General features: G+C 37.6%; 1 protein-coding gene across 1 annotated transcript in view; it reads left to right on the top strand.

Moving 5' to 3' along the window:
• Positions 1-4,260, top strand: part of CCDC170 (coiled-coil domain containing 170) — a 43,305-nt gene extending 39,045 nt beyond the window's left edge. The window contains exon 13 of the mRNA XM_065732147.1: positions 3,921-4,260. Coding sequence (XP_065588219.1) covers positions 3,921-4,100 — 180 coding nt within the window. The 3' untranslated portion in view covers positions 4,101-4,260. The remainder of the gene's footprint in view (positions 1-3,920) is intronic.
• Positions 4,261-10,037: the final 5,777 nt, after the last annotated feature.

Here is a 10,037-nt window from a genome sequence, read left to right on the forward strand (position 1 = left end):
CAAATATATATATATTTTTAAGACAAGTAATATTGAATGCAACTATTTTTGATTGATTTGTGACTTATCAGGTTTTTTTGAAGTTTAAGTGAGAAATTTTTGCAGTACTTATCTGTAAGAAAGTACTGAGTGTGTTTAAAGGTTATGAGACACGTGAAATTGAAGTGGGAGGCACACTGGTAAATGTGTTCCATTCTAATTTCAGAAATTTAGGAAGTATGTGTATAATTGCTTTATCATACTATGTTTTATAAAAACATTGTAGATAGCATCTTTGTTAAAGCCAATGGGATGTTTACTTAATGTCAGGAATGTTAAGATTCTAATTCTAGTTGCTTAGAACTTTGTCAGTTTTTCTAGCTAAAATTTTTACGTTAGTTGCTGGTCTCGACAACAATTCTGGATTATATTTAAAAATGCTTTTTCCAAAGATGAATCTGAAAAAGATATTGTTTTACTCCTGTAGGAAATAAAAACACAACTGGGGATATTTCTGGAAGGGTTCAGCGTTCATGTTTTATAATGGAAGTTGGAAATTTGGCAGGGAAATCTTTTTTTTTGGTCTCACATGGCAGCTAAGCATCCTGCACACAGAAAAGGGCATGAGTTACATTCAGAAAATTATACTGTCTAGTCATTGAGTACTTGTTAAAATCACACAGGTGTTGAATTTTCACTGAGTAAACACAAGGTATTTCAGGCCACTTTAATGCTATTGAAGTGTTGTTTGGCCAAATGTGAAAAATGTGAGAAAAGTGAGGTGGGCTACAAAATGCAGAATACACGGTAAATTACTAGATCTTCATTAACTCAGAAAACCTGAGGATAAACATTGGCTTGTATTTCACTGATGTCTGCAGTCACCTGTGTCACAGGAATGTTTCAAACCCTTGCAGAACTACACTGCTAAATGGGGAGTAAAGCTGTTTATAAAACCTGTAGCTGATATTTGTGTAGTGCTGATGAGCGTTAATGCCATTTTGCTAATATGAGAATTGCCAGTAATATTCATAACATACTCTCCTGCATCCTAACAGTTTACTTACATAAAATGATTCCTTGAGGTAAACGCACTGTTGCCAAGTCAGATAATTAATTCTAAACTCTCTTGCTAATAAGCTCTTGAGTTTTTGTTTTGGACTTCTCCTGAAACATTACCCAAGGAGAGCACCATCCATATCTTCAGCTCAATGTAATTTCTTGCCTGCTTTAGGCCTACTCATTCTTCCTTCTTGTGGACGATAAGCAGTGCCAAAACTCTCTCTTGTTTGGTAAAAAGTAATGAGTGCAGATATTAAATGTTTCTCTCAGCACTCATACATATATTTAATGTTTATGTCAGCACAGTGTGTCTGAATGTGTATCTTAAGAAAAATAGTGGAAACTGAAGTTACTGTTACCTTATGGAACTGTTGATATGCCTAGGTTGACTTGTGTTTTTGAATGGATTTTTTTTAGGTTTTTTTTTCAAGGATATAACTACATTTAATTTTATGTAATGTAGTATTGAATGGATATTTTCTATTATGTGAAAATTAAAAATATGCAGAACTGAGCTACTGCCAACTGCTTAAGACAACAATTGTTCTTATGCCTAGAACATACCCAAGTAAAGCAAAAAACAAGGCTCAGATTGGAGTAGTTAAAAATTAGCTGGTACTTGGAATTGAACAGCGTTATATGTTCTTCGTTGTGCTTTAGAGTAGTATAAAGTCTGGAAGATGTTACTAAATTAGGAGAAGTCATTGAATTCCTTACCAGTAGAGAGATCTTGAAGAGAGATCTTGATAAATTGGAGTGTTGAGCCATCACCATCTGCATGATGCTTAAAAAGAGCAAGTGGTGCTCTCTGCACCTGAGACAAGGCAACAATGGTCCTTGCTGGGTCCCTTCCAACTAAAGATATTCTACTATTCCCGATAAGTTGAAAAGTTACCCTTGGTATTTCTGTATTTAACCAGTAATACAGTGGACAAAACTGAACTTTCACAATTAAAGGGCAAGGTATTTCCAGATTAACAGAAATGCAAATTTCTAAGATAGTTTCAATAAAAGATCTTCAGCAGAGGGTAATGAAACATATTTTAAATAATATTTTTTAAGGTAGAGTGAACATACTCACAAGATTTAACAAGTTTGAAAGGTAAAATCAACAACAAAACACTGAAAATATAGGCCAAAACTTTGGATTAGGAAGGAGAATTTTCAACATTGTAGATGGGAAGTTGGGATATTCATGTCAAAGTTCACTGATTGCCTCTTCTTTATGTCAAAGATTTAATCTTTCAAAAAAAATTTTCATACTTTTGTGCATTGTTTTTTAAAGATGAAAGACATTTCTTATTTAATTTTTTTCTATGTCCTTATATAGTTCAGTACAAGCATTTAGAAGTTGTTCATAGTGTGCTTGCAGTATGGTATCTGCATATGAATACCAACATACATCTTGCTTCATGTTAACATGATAGATTACTGAAGATCATCCAGCATGCATCTTTTGGTGCTCTTGTTCACAGTTCTTAAAACTCAGATTTATGTCCCCTGGCTGGCATTTTTATGTCAAAGACTTCTGGCTCTGTTTGTCAGTTTGTGTGAGAATTTATCTTTGCAGGTAACCTGCTTGCTATGTTTCCATAGAAACTTTTGTTTGTTTGTTTTTGAGTTGGTGTTATTCTGCTAATGTGGAAAAAATATCATTGATTTTAAGTTCACATGAATAGATGACTTAAAGGATTTTTAGGGGCTCTGTGTTCTTTTCTGTTTAGATCATTTGCTGGTGAAAGTTGCTGAATTCTTACCAGATTATCCTGGCTGGAGCACTACAGATATCTTAACTTGAAGCTGGTGCTGAGGAGAATATATGGGAACATGTGGGGTTATTATTGTTTTTTGGTGTTACATAATTAAAACATTTCATCCAATACTTTGCGTTGCCTTGATAGATAGCTGGAACTGAATTCTAAAATACTTCTGCCACATACTCTTTTGGTTTCCATATCTGTTTTTCTGAACAGATGAAATGGTAGCTCCTGAGGCTTTATACTGGGATTAAATGAACTGTCTTTGGCAGTCTTAGAACTGAGACCTTGGATTCATCAGTACATGACAGACATAGACCTGTTGAAGCATGTCCAGAGAAGGGCCACAACAATGATCCAAGGAATGGAACGTTTCCCCTATAAGGACAGGCTGAGAGAACTGAGACTATTCAGCCTGGGGAAGAGAAGGCTACGAGATGACCAGAGAGCATCCTTTCAGTACCTAAAGGGGTGCTACAGAATACAAGGGGACAGACTCTTTAGTAGGGTCTGTGGTGATAAAACAAGGGGAAATAGTTTCAAGCTCAAAGATTTAGGTTAGATATAAGGAATAAGTCTTTTACAGTGAGGGTGGTGAGGCACTGGAACAGGTTGCCCAGTGATGTGTTTGATCCCTGGAGACTTTCAAGAGGAGGCTGGATCAGGCCCTGGACAACCTGATGTAGCTGTGGTATCCCTGTTAATTGCGAGGGGAGTTGGACTAGATGGCCTTCAGAGGTCCCTTCCAACTCTAAGGATGCTATATGATTGTATGATTTGGCATTTTTTGCACCTTGCTTTGCATACGTTGTAATTGCATTAGAGTTCTACACAGTATTCTTGAGAATGGCTATGTGTTTCAGGAGTGTGGATTGGAGTGCTGCCACACTAAGGCATGAGTCTGGCTTCCTGACAGTTTTTGACATTGCTGCTGCCATGTCAAAGGCCAAGGGGCCATTTCCATCCTATTCAGCTCTCTGTGTTCATGAACAGCAGAATTTTCTATATTTTGCATTGCTAATACAAATGCTTGTGTTTGTTTGTATGCACATATATGTACTTTTTTTTCTATGTGTTTCCTGTTCTTGGTAATGTATTGGTAATTCCTCTCTGTTCTTGCAGCTAGCAGATTTCCGAGAGGCCATCTCAAGGATGCTGGGACTTGATCTTGCTAGCCTGGCTCTGCCTGACTATGAGATCATTACACGTCTGGAAGGGCTGATTCACTTTCATCAGCACCATTTTATCCCTTGTGTGTGTGTCAAAGATGTAACAAGGACAGAAGATGAGCACTTGGACTGAAACATACAGTTTCTTCACTGAAATACACATTTTTGAGGAAACTAAATTAATTTTTTCTTTTGTTCTTCCCTGTCTACTAGACACGTGTAGAAAATAGATCTTTATTTCTGTTCCTTCCTCTACAGGTTATTACTTGGGCTGATTTTCAGTGTTTCAGTAGAGACTCAGCCTAATGGACAGTGAATAGCCAGCAGCCTAGCAAACACAAAATCCCTCGGCTGTATAATATTTCAGCCATAAAAATCATGGGCAATATATGAACAATGAGCAGCCTTCCAATTTCAGTGCAGAGGCATTGATGGCATGAGCCACCTGACATCAGTTAGTTGTGGCAAGTGCTGGTGAACATCAGCTTCAGTGATGTTCCTTGTGCTTTGCTTCTGGGTGATAGTGATGAAGTGAAGTGGGGGCCATCCAGCTGCTATTTCTTTTGCAAAATGGGACTTCTCTCTGCCTTTTTGTGCATAAGGACTTCAGTTTCAAGACAGCTGTAAGGCTGTTGTGGCTTTGGATAAAGAGATTTTTTAATTCTATTTTTCTCTTCAGTCTGTTCCTGAGTAAAAACAAGAAGTTGAGCTTTTTCAGCAAAGATTCTTTCACAGGCTGCATTCATAAGCCTGGTATAGATATACAGTAAAATTGTTTACAGAAGAACTGCTTGTTGCTTTTGATCATGACACATTGAAAGTGTTTATTCTAGCTACTGTGTTCCTTGGACAATTAATCCATAAGCCAAATGAACATCAATTCTTCTGAGTAAATACAAATACAAGTAAATACATCATCTATTACAGAAAATAGTTTGTATTCTTGGTTTTTAAGAAAAACCCGGATGATACGTCCAGAATTACGTTTTAATCTGAAAGCTGCTTGTTTATTGCCATTTCTGATTATTAAACTTCATGATTTTAGAATACATTCAGACAATAAATATATTTTAATAGTACACTCAAAAATGATTGTGTTTTTAGTTGTCTCTTCCCATTATATATTTTATATGGATATGTGGAACAGTAAAGATGACTTACCTATGTATGTATGACCATGTGGACTTCCTTCACAATCACAGCAAATGATAACCTACTTACAAAAACTGAGCACTGTCCTAAGAAAAATGAGACTTTAATTAAAAACAACAAAAAGATTTTAATGGAGAAAAAAAAATTGATATCTGGGTGTGAACATAAGATATTCTAGATCGCTTATTATTATAGCTCTGAAGAATAATTTCTCAGTGACTTGGCTTAAAAAGAAAACAGCAAAAACAAATATCCAATCTTTTGTGTCATCAGTGATTTTAGGAAATATAATAATTTATCTTTATGCTCCTGTGTCTACTTGGATTAAAGCCTGTTTTTTCTTGTTTTAGGATGCAGCATTGCTTTTCGGATAGAGTTTAAGAAAAGGAGAAATGACAAAATTGAATAGGATTAAATTTAAGAAAGCACTGACTTAAAGTACAATGAATTGAAATGCAAATATTTTTAGGCATGATAAGTTGGTTGGGAGTTTAGAGGGGGGGAATAGGATGTAGTAATTTGTTAATTACTTGGAAAAATATCAGTAGTTTCAGTGTGTGCTTTGCTGTTTCTTAGATCATTTCTATTATTGTAAGTAACCAACAAAATGAGTGTTTCTTCACACCAATAAGAGTATTATTTAAAATATTTTATCACACTGTACAAATAAAATAAACTGCATTAAGAAATTAGGTCCAGTCAGTCCAAATAATGGCTGCAACTTTAATAGTCTCTGTGCATGTGAATCCTGAGGTATGCATATTTTGCCATAATTGATGGTTAAGTTAGGCGATTTCTTAGTGTCTGCAAAGAGACTTCCAGCCTTCTGCCATGTACAGTGCTCCTTTATCCTGCCCTCCCATGACCACTGCGGCACCAGCTGGCACCTTCCTGCCCCAACAGAGCCACCAGCAAAGTTCTCCCAATTACTTCAGAGGAGGTAGGTATTCAGATGAAGCTGATGATAGCAAAGCTTGCCTACTGTCTTCTTTGTTATGCCAACAGAAACTAGAATTAGGGCTTTTTAATACTTTAGCATTAATATTTCAGAAAATGGGAATCGATGTAGTTCATTTAGGACTACAAGCTCTCAGCTGATTGGTAACATTCCCTACATTTGCTTTACTTCTGGAAGAGAACTGATATCTTTGTTACTTTATCCAAAGCAAATAGCAAAAAATAGTTGTGAAAAAAGTTCAGACTGTGTAATGTAATTAACTACTGAACAAAGTTTAAACTGATTTAGAATCTCTTTTTTAAGGTTTGTTTCATACAGTTTGATTTGAAGGCAGTCTTCCTTGAGACAAAATAACATTTGATTCCTACATTTTCTTTTTTAAACCAAAGTGAATGTGTTACTGAGGCCATGTTGGCAGACACCTCTTAAGGTGTGTCATTATTGTTATTGGGTTTGTTTGCATCAATCGCAAGTATGGGATAAAGAGTTTATCTCAATTTCTCTTTTGCTTTGTTAGTTTGCTTTTGCATTTTTTAAATTCTGAAAAATTGAAGCAGGGACATTAGATTGAAAAAGACTCCTGGATCCTGTGTTCTCCAAAGATTATTCATATGACATAGAAATATTTCTTAAAAACTATAGAAGCTGACCATTTCTGCTGACTGTCAAAAAAGGGAAGGAATGGGACAAAATGAATTGGAATTAACTATGACTTAAGAGATGAAAGATCTCTGATATTATTGGATTACAGAAAGCCAAGTAACAGTTTATTTTAAATGATTTAACTGTGTGGAAAATAGAAATTGGAAAGAATGTTCAAACAGAATTATTTTCAAATGGAGGATTTCGGTTTACTTTGTTCTCCTGTTGAAATAAGAAAAATCCTGTAGTGCAGTGTTTCTTTTCTGGAAAGAATGAAGGATGAGTTTATAAATGTGTACTTGTAATTATTCAAGAATAACTGAGTCAGAAATAAAGATCTGCAAATGACAATTTTGCCTGAACAACAACAACAACAAAAAAACAAAAAACCAAAAAACAAACAAAAAAAAACACCTTTTCTGATAAATTTAAAAGCAGCTAATGAGCCATGAGGCAAACAACACTTGTTTTCAGATATCAACAGCTTTATTCATTGCCATGTGTTTTCTTGGTTTTTATTCCCTGTGATTGTTTACACTTCTGTTAAGTAGGAGAAATAAGGAAAATTATATTGCACTGTGAGCAAGTGAAATTTCAGCTGTTCTATCCCAAGTGGCCCCAAGTAAAGAAATCAATTGTTCTGAGGGTGGTACCAGAGTTGGTAGGGCTAACTGAGCTGCAAGCCGGGACCTGTATAGGATTAAGTACCTGACTGAGTGTATGCAAAGAAGTATTTTTATTAATTGTTGAGGTGTGAATTTACTCTGGAAGATAAGTTTGGTTTTCCTTTGAAAATCATGAGGCTGTCTGCTAAAGCAACTCCTGACCTGGCGTTGTCCCCAGCAGATGGTGGAATTCACAGCTGAGGACAGTCAGTTCAGGCTGTGTGTCTGGGGATGAATTTGCCTCCCTCCCTGGTGGTGGCCGTGCTCAGCTGTGCTTCTCTTGGGCCTCATATGGGTAGCTTTAGTTACAAAACAAATGTGTGGTGGCATCTGTTGGATGCTGGAAGGTCTTTGGTGTTCATGTGAAGAGAGCACTGCTTCAGCAGAGCTGACTCAATGTTTTCTCCTTCTGGCCAAGTTTCTGTACCATGAAGTTTGGCATGGCTGTGGAGGGCTGTGCATCTGGGGAGGGTGAAGGAATGCTTCTGGTCCCAACGGGAAACGTCTGCAGTTTGTACTCTGTGGACAGACTGCTGGTGGGATCAGGCTGGCACAGCAAGAAGCATTGATGAAAATATTTCACAGTATGCTTTCTGTTCTTCATACTGCAGTAACAGTGCAAAAGCATGCAGTATAAATCAGAAAGTAACAGTACAGTTAAACATGAGTAGCCACTCTGTCTGGATCCTTGTCTTAATGAGTGGCCAGTCTCAGAATTAACCCAACAGGTACCCTGAAGGACAAGCAGAAATGCAACACTAGAAGACTTTTTGTTGAAGTAAATTGTCAATTGCAATCCATTTGAGTGCCCTTCTGGAGCTGCTGGGGTGAAGGCAATAAATATGCTCCAGATGCAGAAGGATCTTGGTCAACCCAAAAGGACTCCAGGACACAGCAAAGCCATGTCAGGCTATGACCATCGGGGAACAGGTATGTACTGCTGGTACTTGGCAGGGGGCAGGAGCTGCAGGAAGGAGAGAGAGACCTGGGTGAAGTGACAGCAACAGACAAGCGGATGCAAATGTTTATGAAGCAGTCTGTGATCACTGTTGTAGCAGAAGTACTATGGCCTCCAGTGTAGGTGAAGGAACCCTACTGGCTGTGGTATGAAAGTTCCTTAGAGCATTCCTTGGAGATCAATTTTAGCCAGGCAGCACAGAGAAGTGCTAGACTACAGATAAAGTTATTATATCATCACTGCTGCATAAGTTTTTTTTAGGTTGCTGGATTTTACATACGTTTTGAATGATACCGTTTCATTGCACAACAGCATTAGCAAGGTCTGGAGAATGTGGATTGAGAACACTCAAACAGAGAATGGACAACAGTGTTTTGGGAGTGTCCATTAGAAATGAAGGGAATCAGTCAGGTTCATGCAAACCTGCGGGCGTTAGTGATTTACAGCTGCTTGATGCTCTGTGGAAGGACGGGTCAGAGTGTTTGAGATACATCTTGCAGGCATGGAGCTGAAATGGATTGACTTCAAGTGGCTAAAAATATACTTGAAGGTGACTTCCCTTTTTTACTGCGAGCAACTGTTCATCTCAACAGTTCAAACTAGCAGGCTTGAAATGCTGTGAATCAAAAAAGAATAAATATTTGAAAAGGCAGTCAGTAAACAGAGATGTATTTAGGCCAATGACCTAAACTGAAAATAATGTTATGAGTTCAGCTTTGCCCAGAATAACTATTTGGTGATAAATCTTAACTGCAAGGCTTTATAAACTTCTGATCTGCAGATAGGCTTTGGGATAGAAATAGGAGAAACTGGAAACCTTTGGAATTCTGCCCTTGATGCAGAATTAAAAAGGGAGCAGGAGGGAGGTAGAGGCCTGCAGCCCAGTAAGAAATTCAAATTCACAGAAACTTGGAATGGTCTGAGTTGAAAGAGATCTCAAAGATCATCTAGTTTCACCTCCCAAGGGTCTCCAACCACTAGACCAGGCTGCCCAGTGCCACATTCAGCCTTGTCTTGAATGCCTCTAGAGATGGTATGTCCACAACCTCTCTGGGCAACCTTTTCCAAATTGAGTCAAGTAAGCCTCCCTTCAGCTTTGTGAGGCTGGAGGAATGGCAAGAACACCGTTGCTGCTGCTTAGAGCTGGCGAATTCATGCATAAAATGCCTTTCTAGCAAGGACAGAGGTCCTGTATCCCTTCTGTTAGGATTTCTGCTTCTTTTCTTACAATGGCATTTTTATCCTTAAACAGTGTGCTTTCAAATGTTGCCAGTATGTTTTTTTATGCTGTCCTGTGATGTGAGAATTGGAGACTGCATTCCTCCAAAATTTTTCCCTCTCTGTTTTTCCTAAGAAACATCTGACTGGCTCGAGAGTTCAGTTTACATTTTTTTCTATAGCATCAGTATCATTGCCTTCAACACTATTTGATGCTTGCATTTACAAAACTTTTTTTACAGCATTAGCAAATATTTCCATGTCAGCTGACAGAATTTCCTCACTGGAAAGTTCAAACCAAAAGGGCACAGTCACTTCTCAGAACAAGACTGGAAGAAGACTATAATTGCATCTGTATCAATAAATAAAGGCAACTGGGAGTAATTCAGATCAGATTTAAACCTGACCTTTATAATGATCATTCCTGGATGCTGAAGAGTGGGAGAAAGCAAGGTAGTGTAGGCTGGAAGATACTGT

The sequence above is a fragment of the Cyrtonyx montezumae genome, unplaced genomic scaffold (assembly GCF_038088225.1).
Source record: "Cyrtonyx montezumae isolate F1298 unplaced genomic scaffold, pur_monq_1.0 scaffold_0, whole genome shotgun sequence".
Classification (NCBI taxonomy): Eukaryota; Metazoa; Chordata; class Aves; order Galliformes; family Odontophoridae; genus Cyrtonyx; species Cyrtonyx montezumae.